Source organism: Zalophus californianus, chromosome 10 (genome assembly GCF_009762305.2).
Source record: "Zalophus californianus isolate mZalCal1 chromosome 10, mZalCal1.pri.v2, whole genome shotgun sequence".
NCBI lineage: Eukaryota > Metazoa > Chordata > Mammalia > Carnivora > Otariidae > Zalophus > Zalophus californianus.
Window position 1 is genome coordinate 95,177,396 of NC_045604.1, and position 17,513 is coordinate 95,194,908.

Sequence of the window (17,513 nt, forward strand, 5' to 3'; positions counted from 1 at the left end):
TCTCCACCTGGAGGAGCTGAGAACACGGGGCCCCGCTCCTCGGTGCGCCCCCAGAGAAAAGCATTCACTCCCGTCTCCCTGGTCTCCGGCTGCACTCCGTGCTCACCCGGCCTGTGACCGAGCGTTTCTATCTCTGGCCCCCGACCCCATGTGGAGTCTCCAAACCCAGGAGATCCCTGCGGTGCGCTCCCGCGCCGCTCCTCCCGGGGGAGAAAGGGGAGTCTCCCCGGCTCTGCAGCTTGTTGGGTCCCTGCTGGAGGAGCAGTGGCCCTACTGGGCCGCAGATCACAGTTTAGGGCCACCCCGAGCTGAGAGCCCGCGCCTCGGCCCCGTCTCTGCAGCCGGCTTCCCCGCTCCGATACCTGGGAGCTCTGCCGCACTCAGGCACCCCCGGTCTTTCTGTGACCCCGAGGGTCCTGAGACCACACTGTCCCGTGAGGGTTCCACCCCCGCTTAGCCACTGGAGCGACGTCCCTCAGCGGAGCCGACTTCTAAAAGTTCCGATTTTGTGCTCCGTGGCTCTATCACTTGCCAGAAGCTGCCGACGGAGGCCCCCTCCCCCGCCGTCTATCCTCCCGAATATCGCCTCGGATTCACTTCTCCGCACGTCCTACCTTCCAGTAAGTGGTCGCTTCTCTGTTCAGAGAGTTGTTGCTACTCTCCTCTTCGATCTCCTGTTGAGTTCGTAGGTGTTCAGAATGGTTTGATCCCTATTCAGCTGAATTCCTGAGACCAGACGAAATCTAGGTCTCCTACTCCTCCGCCATCTTGCTCCGCCCCCCCAATCTGAGTATTTTCTATCCCAGCTCAGCAATCCTCTCTTCTAATGTTACTAATCTGTTGCTAAATCCATTCATTTCTTGTAAATTTCAATTATTGAATTTTTTAGTACTAGGGTTTCTACTTTTAAATAAATTCCATATTTCTGGTGAAATTTTTCAACATACTCATTTGAGTATTTTTAAATCATGTTAGATAATGCCACTTTCTGAATCACCCATGTGTCTGTTTTCCTCTTGGTTTTTGGTCATTTGGTACTGTTTCCAGGTTTGGCTTGTCAATTTGTTTGAATGCTGGACATTGTGCATGAAAAATACAGAGGCTTTCTGACTTTTTCCAGATAGGTTCAAATTTTCTTCTAGCAGACATATTGCATATAGGCGAATCATCTTGCTGCAGTTATGGCTAAACTGGTTCTGAGTTTTCCTTATTCCCAAGGTATATCCTTTCCTGAATAACTGGGTATTTACCAGGGCCCATCTTCTTTGCCAGGGCTTGAACTCAATTCTTCCCTCACTGTTGTAAAACTACAAAATCTCTTTCTTGGTTTTTAAGCTCATTGCCAGATTCTTTCTGCTAGGTTTCTTGGTATGAAACGTATTTGCAATGACTTGACACATGATTTGAGGGGAAATTGCATGCAAAATTTCAGTACATTTTCTTCTCTGTGGAACCCTGGCCTCTCAAGTACCATCTAACTTCATTGCTCTCTCGCATCCTCTATTTTTTTTTCCTGGTTCATAGTTGTTCTCAACTACTAGTTGGGGGTTCAGTCTGATACCAGCTACTCCACCATAGCCAGAAGTGGAAGTCCCCCTTACATTTTATTTTAGAAACATAAGATTAACTGACATTTAAAATTTTATGAAATAGTTTGGTCATACAAAAAGATATATTAATATAATCAACACTCATAGTAGCTTTGCTCAGTTTCACCAAACTGTTGAGAACCCTGACTACTCCTCCAATCACATCCCCTCCTTTTTTACTCTATTCAAAATTTTGATTTTTTTTAATCATCCCCTTAAATTTCTCTATACTTCCAGGACACGTGTATGTTCACCTAAACAATATAGAGAGCTATTTTACACAGTGTTAAGTGTGACATAGATGTTATTACTATGTATGTGTTCTTATTTTATTTTATTTTCACTATGCATTTTGTTTGTGAGAGTCATTTGCTTTGCTGTGTGAAATTATGATTCATTTTCACATTGAGTGATTACACCACAATTGATTTTTCCATTCTCTTGTTGATGGATATTTAGGTTGTTTCCAATTCTCACTATTAAAATCAATGCTGCTATAAACATTTCAGGGTATGATTCTTGTACATACATGCCAGGGTTTCATCAGTGGTGTACAGAGGAGTAAAATGGCTGGGTCTTAATGCAAACACCTGCTCAAGTTTATTATACCATGCCAAACTATTTTCCAGACCACTAATTTACATTTCCACTAGCCATGAATCAGAGTTCCCATTACACCATGTCCTCAGCAACATGTGATGTTGCCAGACTTTTAGTTTTTGCCAATCGAGTAAAATTAATATGGCATGTCATTGTGGTTTTAATTTGCATTTCTTTGTTGGCTGTGAATTAAGCACTTTGTGCTCTCCGGAGCACCTACTTCAATCTGGCTTCCTACCTCCAAGCTTCTTCACTTCCCTAGAATCTCCTGAAATTTGGCTTTTAGTCTGAACTAACACAACCCCTGAAATCATTTCTTGGCACTGGAGCCTGGCAGATAAACACCTCTCCCCAGCCCCATTCCATCCAGGACTGTGCTGGAGTGCTTCACGTGCAGTGATGTATTTAGTGCTTCCAACAAACCTGCAGCAAAGAGTCATGACCCCCACTGTATAGATGAGAACACAGAGAATCGGAGGGGTTAGGAACTTGCCCAAGGACACACAGCTGGGAGCTGGCAGACTCTAAGTCGGGTGCTCTTCACTCCTTATAGGAGACTGCAGAGGTAGGTCGTGCCACAGGGGGTCCCACAGCAGGAAGGCCCTTAGGATACCCTCTGCCCTTCACTCAGAAAGCACACGTGGTGGTTTGGTGTGCACCTGGGAAGAAAGTACTATTGCCCTCTGGAGTCAGCCTGAGTGTGAAGCCCGACAAAGGGACAAATTCGGGGCAGGGAGAACAATGGGACGGGGAGGAGTTCCGACTCAGTGCCTTTACCATTCAAGCCTGCTCTTCCCCGAATTGAGTGGCTGATTGTAGACAGTGTTCAATATCTCTGCACCCCCTAATGAAAGAGTTAGACCTTTTTAAATCTTCTTTCAGTCCTCTGATGCCAAGTGAGAATCTCAGTTTGGTGGTAGTTTGCCTTAAACAACCTGATACTCTTTAATCCCCCTTTTAAATGAAGGCAATCTGGATTTCCCAACTTCTCAGTTTTAAGCGGGAGATAGCATCTCACTCACATTCGATTACTGTCTTTTGTTTGCCTCCTATTTAGTTTTATGGTTAATGGATCGTTTTGTTTAAGAAACACATAACATCTACAATTATGTGGGGCACTGCTCCCAATGTTTTACAAATACTAATTTTTACTTCTCCCATGGACCCCCCAAGGTGGGCACTGTTCCTAGTATGTCCATTTTACAGATGAGGACTCTGAGGCCCAGGAAGTTTAAGTAAACTTCCCCGAGGTCCCGCAGCCTGTAAATGGCAGTGCTGGGATTTGAGCTGAAGCAGGCTGGTCCGGAGTCTGCGTTTTAACCACCGTAGTACACACAGTCTCTCCATTTCATACTAGTTCCCTGTTGACTGTAGGGATATATTTTCTTTTGAGACATGTTTATTGGAGTAAACATGGGAGGCAAGGTAAAGATAAATAGCAAGTAGATAATAGCACCGGTGAAAACCTTGAAAGCCGTAAGTGGCAGGAGTTCTGGAACATTCCAACATGGCTTCATGGATGCAAGGGCAGAGCAAGGGGGCCGTGAAGACTGAGTTTAGATGGATGGGAGGCGGGGAGGTGTTCACCAGGAGAAGACTCAGCACAGGAATTTGCCTCATGCAAAGGTAAAGAGGCATGACGGGGCCTCAGGTGCTAGGGGGAGGCTGAGTAATTCAGAGTAGCTGGCCAGTAACTGCAAGAACCCAGCACCCTTGTATAGCACTTTCCGGTTCACAGAGCACTGTCACATCTGCTTTCCACTGACCCTTCTTAACTGCCAGGTGCAGTGGGCATGATTGTCCCCATTTTAGAGATGATAACCAGGGTCAGAGAAATACCAGAAAAAAAAATTTTGTTATTTTTTGCTCCAAGTTACTCTGGCTTCCAATTCTGGGCCCTTTGCTCTATTCCACTGTATCAGGTATCTTTGGTAGCAAGCAACAGAAACATAATTCACACGACTGAGCAAAATAAGGTGGGTGGTTTTGGGGGGGCGGGGTTTATGTAAAGGAAAAGTCCAAGTGAGTGGACATTAGATACGGCTGGATCCAGGTCCTCAAATAATGCCGTGGGGACTCTGGGTCCGTATTTCTCAGCTTTTGAGAAAATTTCAGGCAGGCTCTCCCTAAGAAGTGACAAAGATGGCAGCCATCTTCCAGCAGGGAGCCAAGAAAGTACCTCTTTACTAGAGTTCTAGGAAAATCCCCAGACTGCTCTCATTCTCCTTGCTTGGGTTGGTGTCCATCCCTGATCCATTCAGTGAGGCGAGGCAGATGGGGTGCTGTGCTGGCCAGGTCTGGGGCGGGTGCCCACCTGTGGAGCAGGGGTTCCGGTCTTCTCCACGCAGACCACACAGGGACAGCTCCAGTTTGAGAAGCTCTTAATAAGGGAGGAAGAGATGCCAGGCAGACGGAGGCAGCAGGTGCCTCCCTTCTATCCCCAGGCACCTGTGTGTCCTATGTGCAGAGCTGAGGCATTTGGAGGGATGGAGAGCCTTGAATCTGGGCAAGGGAGTCGGTGCTTTATCCTGGGGTCCAGATGGAGCCTCTGGGGAGCCTGACACAGATGGAGCTATGCCAGGCCTGGTACTGGGGTCAGAGGTGTGGACCTGCCAGTGAGGGGCATAGAGGAACCCCACCTCCCATGATGGGTAAGTGTGATAAGAGGGCTCCGGCAGGCCTTGGGCCAGGCAAGACCAGTGTTCCTTAAAGCAGATTTAAAAGGTTGTGGCCCCAACATTATTTTATTTTAATAGCGATGTTATTCATTTTAAGATGTACTGGAGAAAAAATATACAGTTATGAATATCATTGCTTAGGATGAGGCTGGAGTTGGATTTTTTAAATGAGCTCATTTATACAAAACATTAAATAAATGGTAGCACACATGATCTACAAATATGGCCAACATTTTGAAAGTGACAAATTTAGGGACCTCTTGGCTAGATCATTCTGGGGCCCCTCTACTTCTGATGCTCTAAATTCTCTATCCATCACAGCTGTTTGTTGAGTGTTTATGTGTCAGGGGCCATGCCCAGGGTTTTCTGCAAAATGCTTCCTTGAACTCTTACAAGAATCTGGGAGGCAAGCTTTACTTTCTCTACAGGGCTCAGAGAGGGGGAGTGACCAGCCCAGAGCAACACAGCTGGTGACCTGACCTCTCAGGGTGCTTTGCCACTGTTTGCTGGGTGACTTGTTAGGGAACTCAGAGGGAGCTCTCAGTGGGGCTAGAGTAGGGTCTGAGGGAACCCAGGGAAGGGGGGGGTCTTCCCATTGTGGGCTCAGGGATGGTGTCTGGAAGAAGCCATGCCTGCAACTTGGTTCCTGCATGGGGCATCCCTCTAGGCTCCAGTTCGTGTAACAATCCTGTAACCAGTCTGGGTGGGGCTCGTGGGCCTGGGCAGGTGGATGCCCCCTTACCCACCCAGCCTCTGGCTGGCACCTCCCCAAGCAGACATAGAGCTGGGGTGCTGTGGGCATTGCCGGCCTGGGGGGTCACTCCTTTGCCGAAGGCACCAGCGTCTGCTCCCCCTGGGGAGGCCCATGCTATTCTTCAAAGAGGCATCTCCTGCATCTCATCCAGATCAGGGAGTCAGGCTCACTTCCATGGGGTCCGGCCTGGGTTCTCCGGATGCTTTCCAGTGCACTCGCTGACCTGGGCTCTGTGACTGAGTAAGGAGCCTTGTTATCGGGCTAACCTTACCTTAGGTATCCAGTAGGGGTCTTCTTTGTGGGATAACTTTGGATCTGTTATTCAGTAAGAAGCCAGTCTATCGGGCTAACGTCAACAAGGGTGTTTTGTGGAAAGAAGGACTCCAGATTTCTGCTTGTCGTAAATACTGCTTTCCAACCAACTTCCCCTCCCCACCTCCCTGCCTCTCTTTCAGATGGATAAATGCCCACATTTACTCTCATGCATAGCACTACATCCTTAGGCTTCCAGGGGCAGGAGAGCTACTAGCTGGGAGCCTCCCTCTTTCAATTCACCTCTCAGGGGCGCCTGGGTGGTTCCGTCGTTAAGCGTCTGCCTTCGGCTCAGGTCATGATCCCAGGGTCCTGGGATCGAGCCCCGCATCGGGCTCCCTGCTCGGCGGGAGGCCTGCTTCTCCCTCTCCCACTCCCCCTGCTTGTGTTCCCTCTCTCACTGTGTCTCTGTCAAATAAATAAATAAAATCTTTAAAAAAATAAAATAAAATAAATTCACCTCTCATTTGGGACTGTGTTAGGGGACAGGAAGAAGGTGGGAGAAACGGGGTCCAAGGGGCGAGTCAGCCCCTTCTAAGGGGCAGGAATCCTTGGGACCCTCCACGGGCTTCTCCAACTCTTATTTTTCTAAGAATCTGAGGCAAGTCTTCCAAGGGAGGGAGAGGACCAGAGGGAGGCTGTTCAGGGTCCCTTGGTCCCCAGGCCCGGGTACACCCTCTCACTCTAAGTCTCTTCCAGGATCCTGAGAGTCAGCATGCCGTGTGGCTCAGCGGCCGCTCTGTTCCTGCTGATGCTCCAGGGTGGTGAGTAGCTGCCCCAAGGTCTGTGCGTGGGGAGGGCCCGACTGGCCCATAGGCTCCAGGGCACAGCTAGAGGCTACAAGCCGGGGTCCATGGCATCTGCTCACTTGGGCTAGCCTAGCCAGCTCTCTGTCAACTAGAACCTGTCCCTCCAGAGAGCCCCATGGCTCATGTGAATCCCACGGGGACCAGACCACCAGCTGAGGTCTTCATATCCCACTGCAGGGACGAGAAACTTGATTCTCTGTTTCCACAGCTCCCTGCCTTGGGTGGCTCCCAACCCTCAGAGGGAGGAAGTCCTGCCTTTGGTCTAACCTCAATTTCTCTTTGTGCAATGACTCTCCTAGGAGATGTTTATCAACAATCACAGAGTCGTCAGCAGGCACTGATGGTCCCCAGCCGGGGGTGGGCAGGAGGAAGGGAGGTGGAGAAAGGGAGGGGGAAGAGAGGTAGCCAAACCTTGGAAGGCACCCCCAGGGGGCCAGAGGATGTTGCAGTCAGAGGGAGAGAAGTTAGTGACCGGAGCTGGGAAAGGCCAGGAGTTAGACTTGGGCTCAGAGATCCGGGAGGCCTTCCCAGAGGAGGCGGGGAGGCAGCATACAGGCTTAAATAGGGGTTGGAGGCAGGGGTCCCTCAGCCTCTGCTCTGCTGATTCTGCATTTCTCTCTGGTTTTTACCGAAAGACCCAGAGCCTCAAATAGCTTCTTCAGGAAACAGATGTCTGGCTCTTTTATTTTCCCCTTCTGAGTGACCAGCACTCTGTCCTGGGTCACCCGCCAGGGCACCACACACGTCCCGTGAGCACAAATAAGCCCCTGCTGCACCCGCATATCCTCCCCGCCCTCCAAGCGGCCAGTGTCCCCAGCTTACCACGGGGGACTCAGAGCAGTCGTGAGTCATGCGTCCACCGTTCCGGCCTCTCACGGCCTCCTGCATGCTCTGACAACCCTGGACGAGGGAGGCCCTGGGGCCATCTGCCCGGGGGCTGGGCTGCGGACCAGGGGACTGGGTCCTTCGTGCCACATCCACGCTAGCTCAGGGGCTGCTGTCCCCTTCCCAGTTCAAGACTGGGACTAACTGTGTCAAGCCCTTGGTGACCTTGAGCCTAGCTAGGAACAGTAGCTCCTCCCCCAAGTTCTAGAACCCAGAGCTAGAAGAACCAGGGTATAAACTGGGAGAATACATAGCCACATGGTGGTTCCCGCAGCCCCGGGCTTGGCCCCACCAAAATCAGTCCTCTTTTCTCCACCAAGTGTCTTCACCGGCATCCCTGTGCCCACCGGCATCCCTGTGCCCACCGGCATCCCTGTGCTCCTCCCCAGGGGAAGGCTCCTCTTAGCACAGGACTCACTGCCACAGCTCAGATCCCTTGGTGGTGGCTGCTGGGAGACCTGTGTTGAGGGGGATTCTGAGGGTCGCCCGAGGGAGAGAGTGCCATGATCGATTAGTAATGTCTGCTCCGTGTGCAACAATAGCACAGATGAGACTTTTCTTTCCTGGGTGAGAGTCTGAGCAGCCCAGACCTAGAGAGACAGGAGGTGTGGTCCAGTCTCAGAGTCTCTGGGTCCTTGGCTATAAAATGGCAATGGCAGCTGGCTAAGGGTGCTTCCAACAACGGTCTTCTTGGCTCCGAATCCAGCTTCTGACCTAAAATGAAGGCCAGGAAGGGAACATACCACCACCCCTTGGGTCTTCATTAGTTGAGGAAAAATAGGAAAGAGCCACTAAGAATGAATCCACTTAGAAAGGGGAACGAATTTCTGGTAAATAGTTGGAGGGTAGGCGGAGGAGAAATAGCAGTGTTGATACTTAATCTTACAGAACAAAACTCAGCTCAAACTTACTATATTTATTTTGTTGCAAATTTAGATTATGGTTGCATGGAAACTTAGATTATGGTTGCACCTATAATTTTAGAACAAAGGGGAGCAATTAACGTTGGGGGTGGGAGAGCATGAAGTCTCCCAACAAAACGGCCTGAGTGAGCAGTGCTTGTGTCACTTGGCGGCAGTGGTCGTGGTGGTGGTTTGGCCAGTAGGCTAATACGGACATTCTGGCAAAAGTTTTCGAGGACTTCTTGGTTTGGGATGTTTTCCTCCTCCCTTGACGTACTTCCAGCCTCCCTGAGGTCTGTGTCCCAGCTGCTTTGAGTCACTATGATTCACATTCAGAGCATCCTGTCTCCATAGCCAGCCTCGAAACTCGGGGGTCACACAAAGAATACTCAGGTGGCAGGGACATCCTTCCCCAAGCCCATATCTTAGTGTCCCTGTGCGTTGCCATATTTGTCCTGGCCCTGGGGACCCGTGCCTCCACTCAGCCTCCAGCCCTTGAGGGGGCGAAGGGGGGAGGCACCACGCAACCTCCGGCCAGCCCTCCCCCCCGCCACGACAGCCTCTATCTCCCCTAATCTTCCAGCCTGGGGTTGCCTAGACCTCGTCTGTTACACTGATTACTTACAAAGAGTCACCTGCACCCTGGAGACAAGGACCCTCCACCCCAGCACGCTCACCCTCACCTGGTAAGTGGCCGGACCTCAGCAGCCCTGGGGATGCTACTCAGGGTAAGCCACTGGAGGGCTGGGGTGAAGTAGGGCTGCTGGGGACCACAGACCAAGGGGACCTACTATGTGCCCTGCAGATAGTTTAACAATCAACAGAATAGACCCACTTCCTGAGGGTTCTCTCAGCAAGTTCACCAACAGCATTTGGTTTTGCCCCAAGAAAGATGGTTCATTAGCGGGGAATTGCCTGGCCCACCTTACAGACAGCCACACGGGGCTCATGGGGCTCGTCCAGAGCGTGCAGCTGAGAGGCCATGGGGCGGTTCCGTCCGCCCCCAAAGGTCATAGTCTCTTGCCCACACAGCCCTAACTGTGTGTGTGTGTGTGTGTGTGTGTGTGTGTGTGTGTGTGTGTTTTAAGGATTTACTTATTCATTTTAGAGAGGAGGGGAGAGAGGGGCAGAGGGAGAGAACCCCAAGCAGACTCGGTGCTGAGCACAGAGCCCAAACCGGGGCTCGATCCCACGACCCGAAGATCATGGCCTGAGCCAAAACCAAGAGTCGGTGAATGGTGGAGCTGGGATTCAAAACAGGCAGCCTGATTCCAAAATCCATGGGCTCCTATTAGTCCACATTGTTAAAGAACAGTGAGGGGAGGCTTGACTCAAGACCACCGCCAGAGACACAGGGACCCTGCATGGGGCTTTGCAGTGGGGGGAGAGATCGGGTTCAACCCCAAATACAAGGAAAAGGGGGGATTTAGAGCCAAGGAGCAGGGTGGGGTTAGTGGATGGAAAATTACCAAGAGGACACGTCAAGGGGAAAGGGGGTGGGTTCTGGCTACATGATGTCACAGGGTTCTTGCTGACGGCAGCCCAGGCTGGTCAGACATCACTCGGGGGATGAGGCGGAGGACAGGAGAGATGACACAGAAGCCCAAAGGTCAGGGCCTCATCGAAGAGAGTGCTCAGAGGAGCCTGAACAGAGCTTGCTCAAGGAGAGAATCTTTGTTCATAAGCTGCTCAGGATTAAGAAAATCTGTCATCCTCAATTCATTCATACATTCATTCATCCAGAACACATTTACTGACCTCCTGCTAGACATTTGCAGGCACTGGGGGTTCAGCAGAGCCCAAGATCGAGGAGGTCCCAGAAGTTCTGCAGCAGGGTGTGTCTGGGGAAATAGACAATAAACACATAAGCAACCATCAGGAAGCTTTCTGATGACAGTGAGTGCTAGAAAGAACAGGAACCAGGGCCACGGGGTCCAGAGAGAGTGACATGGGGGCGGGCAGTCAGGGCAGGCTTCTGGTTGGGAAGGAGGCAGCCATAAGCTGGGGATGGAGCATTCCAGGCAGAGGGCACTGCCTGTGCAAAGGCCCTGAGGTGGGGAAGAGCTGGTGAGTTTGAGGAATAGTGAGGAAGTCAGTGTGGCCAGAGTGGAATGAGTCAGTGTGAGGGAGAATACAAGCAGGGGTGAGGGGGAGGCTGAGGCCAGATTGCCCTGTATGGGTGGTGAGAAGTCACCGGAGGATTTTAGGCATGGGAGCGACAGGGTTTTTTTTAAAGGCCCCCCTGGCTCCTGTGTAAGAGACTTGCATTGACTGAGCAGAAGTTTCCATTCTAACAAATATTTAGCAGAGAACAGTCTGCACATCCATACTGGCCTTGAAGGGTAGTCATGTTCAGAGCCTGAAAGTGTAGGTAGGGAAATAAATATCTGCTGAACTCCTACACATACTTCAAAACCCATCACTTAATGCCTAGTGGGAGTAAAAAGGCCAGAGCAGTGCTCCCAAACCCATACCAACAGCCTCCCTGGAATTTCAGCCAGAGTGGGGGATGAGGTTCATTTGGCTCTTACCTTGACCTTCAGCCCAGGTATTCACTGGGTATTCCATGGATGTTGGGTGGAAGGAGGGCAGGAAGGAGACCTGAGGTGCTTAGCATCCTTCCTATAGGACCGTGATCCAGCTGATGGGATTGACAGGGACAGACTTAGGCTCAGCCTAGGCAAGAATGGCCCAAATTTCCAAAGTTGCGAGTTGTTGCCCTTTGTGAGGTGGTGAGTTCCTTGTTCCTTGGAGGCACACAAGCCAAGCCTGGACGCCACCCATCAGGGATGCTTCGGGGGAGGGAACACCTTCCCTGGGAAAGTGTTGGTGGACCAGGTGACCACCCCCCAGCCTCACCTCAAGTCCCCCCCAGCCCCGAGCTTCTGGCCATGTGCACAGAGCCCCACCGGCCTTCAGGCATGACTGGCTGCTCTGTCCTTGAAGGCAGGACCCATATGGGGACCTGGAGGACGAGGTGACCTCCTGCAGCCTCCACCGGTCCGCCCGCAATGCCACGCACGCCGAGTACACGTGCCACATGGATGTGTTTCACTTCATGGCCGACGACATTTTCAGTGTCAACGTCACAGACCAGTCTGGCAGGTCCTCCCAGGAGTGCGGCTCCTTCGTCCTGGCTAAGAGCAGTGAGTATCCCTGGGGACCCCAGAGCAGAGGAGAACCCAGGCCGGGGCTGAGCCCCATGCCCCGTGGACCGGTTCGCCACCATCATCAAAACTGACCTGTCCTGGGAGCTCATTTCTCCTTCGAGTTTGTTTCATAGGAGCGCAACCAAGGCATGATGGGTTGATACCTAGGTTTAGGCCTTAACCAAAGAGAGGCAGCTGAGGCCTGAAACGGAGCTGGACCGGGGCCCAGGACCTGCCCCTCTGTGACCCCGGACTGGCTCACTGTTTGTAGAGTGAGGGCCCTTCTGGGCTTCTGCCCCCATTTTGAGGCAAGCGGGGGAGGCTGTGTCACAGGAGAAAGGTTTCGCTGAGACTTCTCCTGTTTATTAGCTCCAGTGAGGCCCAGAGTTTCCCTCCACCCTGGAGGAAGGGAGGAAGCCTGGCTGGGGAAATCAGTTGTTTCTATGGGCCCAGAACCAGGGCAGGGCAGGGAAGGGCACAGGAGGTAAGTGTGAGTGAGTGTGTGTGTGCCCCCAAAGGGGAGCGTCCAGGGAGTGGGTGAGAGGCCCGTGCCCAGAGGCATGTAAGTGGACCTCGAAGAGAGGCCTGCCCTTGGGGAGGCTCAGCCCCTGCAGCCTGGTAGCGTATCCCCAGATTCCCAGCAGTGGGGCAAGAAGATAAGAGGACGTCTGTCATTCACACTCTGGGGGTCCAGGTTTGTGCCACTTTGCACACAGAGGGCATGCGCAAAGCTTCACATATACGCAGACACATCCAGACTCACACACATGCACCCACACACTCTAAATACCCCCTCAGATACACAGATGTCTTACCAACAACTCCTGGCCTGGACAGCTTGGACAGATGATGCTCACGCTCTCTCTCAGACACATGCTGATGCGTGCACACACATGCACACACATGCTCACTTGGCCATCTGGACCCAGGCATGGCAAGCTTATGGAGCAGGGCCACCTTCCTGCCTCTGGGGGAGCTGGGACAGGCAGCATCTCCACCCCTTCCCTGCAAAGCAGAGTGCAAGGCAGAGAAGGAGCTGCTTTGCCTTGCAGGGGGCTCCAAGTCACAGTTCCCTCCGACCCCTCCCTCCTGCCCTCCCTGCCAGGGTCTGAGGCCCACCTATGCCCAGATGTGGCAGAAGGTGGCATTTGGCTCCCCGCCCACTCCGGCACCTTCCTCCTCCTGGGCACCGGGCTCCGAAAACATCCAAGTCCCTCCCTCAATCAGTCCACACCACCCAGCCCAGGCCACACAGGGAAGTGGAGAGCTCCACCCAGCCTGGGGAAGACGGAAAAGGGTTTAAGAATAAGTCCAGTCCAAACAGACCCATGGCTCAAAGACAGAAAAGCCCTCGATGGGGCCCTGGGAATGTGCACCTTCTCCCAACTCTGGCAGAGAAGTAAGCAGCTTTAGAGTTCCTTTTAGCAACCCCTGAAAGCTTCATTTGTTGATTTAATAAGTATTTCTCCAGGGCTTCTGGTGCACCTGCTCTGTCCTGGGAGCCATGGGCACAGTGTTGACCCAGGAGAACAAAACCCTGGCCCCAAGCAGCTCAGATCCCAGAGAAGGGGCGGATGGTGAACAGGATTATACAGGGAAATGCAGAAAATGTTAGATGTTGGCAAATAAGGTGGAAGAAGAAGAGAAGAAAGGAGCCGGGGGATAGGAGCTTCTGGCTTCTCTCTCGGAAGGGACCTCCTTCTGCTACTGAGTTTGGTCCCCGAGAATTGTCACCCCATGAAAGAGGAGCTGGTACCCTTTCACAAGAGAAGAAACGAAGGCATCTAACTGTGTTGTATCCCGCTCACGTTCATGAAACAAACTTGGGATGGAGCAGAATGGGAGGCCCGGCTTTGACCCTTGCCTGGGAGGCACCCAGGAGGGTGTGGTGCTGTGACTCAGGCCTCTGCACTTGCACTTTCCAGAAGTCTTGGAACGCAGGGCCACTGAGGAGGGTCAGACTGCTCTGCAGACAGCCCTGCAGGAGCTCAGTACTCTTCGCTTTCACCATTAGCATTAACGAATATTAATGCTAGTTCATTAGCATTAATGCTAATCAGAGTCTTTGGCTTCTCTGGGAAGCTACAGCTAAAAGAAAATGATGTCATCATTTAGAATAGAAACGCAGAACCGGTACCTCTGGCCCACACGTCCCTTAGCAAGTTTTTGGATTAGGAGCTAACTTTATTCTTTTTTCAAGATTTTTAATTTATATATTTGAGAGAGCGTGTGCATGCATGAGAGAGATTGAGAGAGAGAGGCATGGGCGGGGGCGGGGGTGCATGGGGGAGGGGCAGAGGCTGGGGAAAGGGGAGAAGCAGACTCCCCACCGAGCAGAGAGCCAGACAGTGGGCTCTATCCCAGGACACCAGGATCATGACCTGAGCCAAAGGCAGACACTTAACCGACTGAGCCACCCAGGCGCCCGGATTAGTAACGAACTTTAATGTTGGAGAGAGCTTTCCCCCATGTGGGATTCCAGGCTGTTCTCCGGCCACCCTGGTCTGCAGTCCTGCCCAGCCTGAGTGTGGCATCCTGCTTACATGTCCTCAGACCCCAAACCTGCTTTGCCCACTTCTGTTACCCTCCTCCCCCTGCAGCTGCAACTCCACTGTGGTCTGAACTTCTCATTTCTCGGATGCACAAACTGAGGCCCGGAGACAGGGGCTGCCTCGCCCAGAGTCACATGGGGGTACGGATCCCGACCCCACCACCAACACCGGGTCGGGCGTAGAGAACTTCCTGCCACCACATTCTTCTCAGCTGCGGCCCGATCTCACCCCTTTCTTATCTTTCTGGCTTTTCCCTTCAAGTCAAGCCGTCCCCCCCTTTCAACGTGACCGTGACCTTCTCGGGGCATTATAACATCTCCTGGAGCTCCAGTTATGATTTCTTCGCGCTGAAGGGCAAGCTGCAGTATGAGCTGCGATACAGGAAGCAGGGAGGCCCCTGGGCTCTGGTGAGGCTCACAGACACTTGGGGAAAGGAGGGAGGGGGGGCGCCGTGCTGAGCATCCAGGGCACGCTGGTGGTAGGGAGGGGGTTCTGAGCGACAGGTGAGCTGGTGACTCACAGCCAAGAATGGAACCAAGGACCCACCGAGGCTGCAAGCTCCCCCTTCTGCCCTCCCACCGCGTGCTGTCTCCCCTCATTTCTCCTTGGGGTGGGAGGCCCCTGAAAATTCTTTCCTTCATGCCCCTGGTTCCTCGATCAGCATGCCAGAGAGGAAGAGGGTAACACATCCTCAGGTTTCCTCCCGGAGTCTAGTAGAGTCACAGCCGAGGAAGTTTCAGAAATGGGGCCATCTGGAGCCTTCCCTGCTTGGCTTGGAATGGCCACAGGTGAAGAGCTCCAGAAGTTTCAATAACAAAGAAAGTCCAGTGTTAGAGGGACCGTTGTTTCCAAGGTGAAGGCTTCTAGAACTATCCTTGTTTAGAGCGTTGGAGAGTTCCCAAAGGGCCCACTATTTAGAACAGTCACGGCTGAAGCCTTCTAGAATGATCCATCCTTCAGAGAGGTCCCAGTTGAAGAATTCCGTACATGTGGTTGTTTGGAATGTCCCCCGTGGAAGGCTTCCAGAGATATCCACTGCTGAGAAGCCTGTGGTCCAAGACTTGCAGAAATGCCCGCTGTTGAGAAGGTCCACTGTGGAACAATTCCAAAAATGACCACTGTCTGGAAGGCTGCTGGTTAAAGATTCTGGTTAAAGAGGGGCCACTGCTACTCCTGGGCCGGTCCCAGGCCTCGCAGGGAGGGTCCCCCTGCCAGGACTGTGAGGGGAGAGCTGGGGTCAGAGAGAAACAAGGTCTAGGCAGTGCCCGTGGCTCCGTGCCGCCCCCACTGAAGTGGACGGGAAGCAAGCTGAGCCTGGTCTTGTGGAGGGAGCGGGGCCTTTGCAGGAGACGCTCAGCGCCTCTCGGGGCAGCTGGGAAAGGGTGCTTCTGCTGGAGGCCGGGGCTGGCCTGGCTGAGCTTGACCCGGTGCATCCTCCCTGGGTGCTGGCAGGGTCCGAGGAGAAAGCTGATCTCGGTGGACTTGAGGAGCGTCTCTCTCCTTCCCTTGGAGTTCCAGAGTGACTCGAGCTATGAGCTGCAGATCCGCGCAGGGCCCCAGCCCGGCTCCTCCTTCCAGGGGACCTGGAGCGAGTGGAGTGACCCGGTCACCTTTCACACCCAGCCGGAAGGTAGGGGTGACTCCTGGCAGGGCGCTCGGTGCTCTTCATAACTCCCTGAAGTGGGAATTATTATCCCCATTTTGCAGATGGGAACACAGAGGCCCAGCGAGATGAAGTCTTGCCTGGGGTGGGGGTGGGAGCAGGATCCCAGACCGCCCCACTTCCGGGCTCCCGCGGCCTTCCCATGCCCTCCACACCAGCCCAGACCCATTGCCCCCCACACCCGCCCCACGTGGCCTCTGGGAGAGGTGGGTTCCACTATACCCAGTGTCTGCTTCCTTCACAGAGATAAAGGGAGGCTGGCACACTTACCTGCTCTATCTCCTCCTTGTCATCATACTCCCCATCCTGGTCTTCTTAGGCCTGAAGATCCACCTGCCTTGGAGGTGAGGCCAGGGATTCAGGGAGGCAGGGGGAGGGGGTCGGCCTGGGCCACAGCCCCTCTATAACCACCCAGGGTTGGGGGACGCAGCCTGTCATTGCGACAGTGGTCATGACAATGACGGTGGTGAGAAACAGCTCCTGTTCACTGGGCACTGTGCGCATCCACCTCACCTTCACCTTCAGGCCTTAGGAGCTTGCCATTCGGGACTTACCTCCCCTGGACAAATGGGGCAAAAGCAAGGATGCACAGAGCTAGCAAGCAACTTGCCCAAAGCTGCACAGCTCTGAGGTGGAGTCTGCCCCTGTGCTCATGACAGTGACCTAGGCTGTGATCTTGTCCGATGACGTTTACGCTTTGCATCCCCGGGGGGCACGCAGGGCCCCCAGGTCGGGGGGGGGAAATAATCCACCACCCCCTTCCTTTCTGCTCCAACCAGGGTTTGCTGAGCCCTGGGCAAGGGTGGGGGGGATCCGCACACCCAGCTCAATGTGTTCATCTGCATCCAGAGGCTTTGACAGAGATGGAGGCAGAGAAGCTGGAGGGGGAGAGAGCGCAATGCGAATAATAATGATCACGGAGCGCTCTCTGGGTGCTGGGGTGCCGGGGCTCCCCACACCCCTGTGGAACCGGCCCCTTGCTCATCCCTGTTGGTGGAGGAGCAAGCTGAGGCTCAGAAGGGGCGTCATTTGCCCGGCACAGAATAGACAGCCAAGCGCTTAAACTCCGGGCACCTGCATGAGACTTGCTGCCCCCATTTTACAGATGCGGAAGTTGAGGCCCGGGGTAGAGAGGTAGAAGGGAGGTGCGTTGAGTGTGCTTTGGGAGGAGCTGAGTGTCCTGCAGGACAAAGTTGGGGAGCCCCTGAGCGGGAGGCCAGGCTGCCCTCTGGGGAATGGTGAGGGCTCACCTCATCTCTGCCCTCCCAGGCTGTGGAAGAAGGTGTGGGGGCAGGTGCCCAACCCACAGAAGTTCTTCCAGCCCCTCTATGTGGGCCACAGTGGAGACTTCAAGGTGAGTGCCCTCCAGCCCGTGACAAGCCCTGCGGAGCCTCTTACCCTCTGGGAGCTTACCTCCACCCGCACCCCAGGACCCCAGCTCCACCCTGCAGGCCCAGAGCGCCCGGGGCCCCAGCCAGGCCCCGATCTCCACATCTGCAGAGTGCAGGAAATAATTCGGGTGGGGCGGAACTGGTATAACAATGACACAAAATCGGGTAGCATCTCCCAATCCAGGAGCCAGGCTGGGGGAGGGGGCGAGCCCAGTGGTTCCTTGAGTCA

General features: G+C 53.3%; 1 protein-coding gene across 2 annotated transcripts in view; it reads left to right on the plus strand.

The window, feature by feature from the left end:
* Nucleotides 1-17,513, plus strand: part of IL21R (interleukin 21 receptor) — a 43,441-nt gene that overhangs the window by 21,899 nt on the left and 4,029 nt on the right. For both annotated transcript variants that reach the window (XM_027609778.2, XM_027609777.2), the window contains exons 2-8: nt 6,633-6,697; nt 9,113-9,215; nt 11,476-11,675; nt 14,492-14,637; nt 15,683-15,860; nt 16,138-16,237; nt 17,163-17,247. In XM_027609778.2, coding sequence (XP_027465579.1) covers nt 6,649-6,697; nt 9,113-9,215; nt 11,476-11,675; nt 14,492-14,637; nt 15,683-15,860; nt 16,138-16,237; nt 17,163-17,247 — 861 coding nt within the window. In that variant the 5' untranslated portion in view covers nt 6,633-6,648. The remainder of the gene's footprint in view (nt 1-6,632; nt 6,698-9,112; nt 9,216-11,475; nt 11,676-14,491; nt 14,638-15,682; nt 15,861-16,137; nt 16,238-17,162; nt 17,248-17,513) is intronic.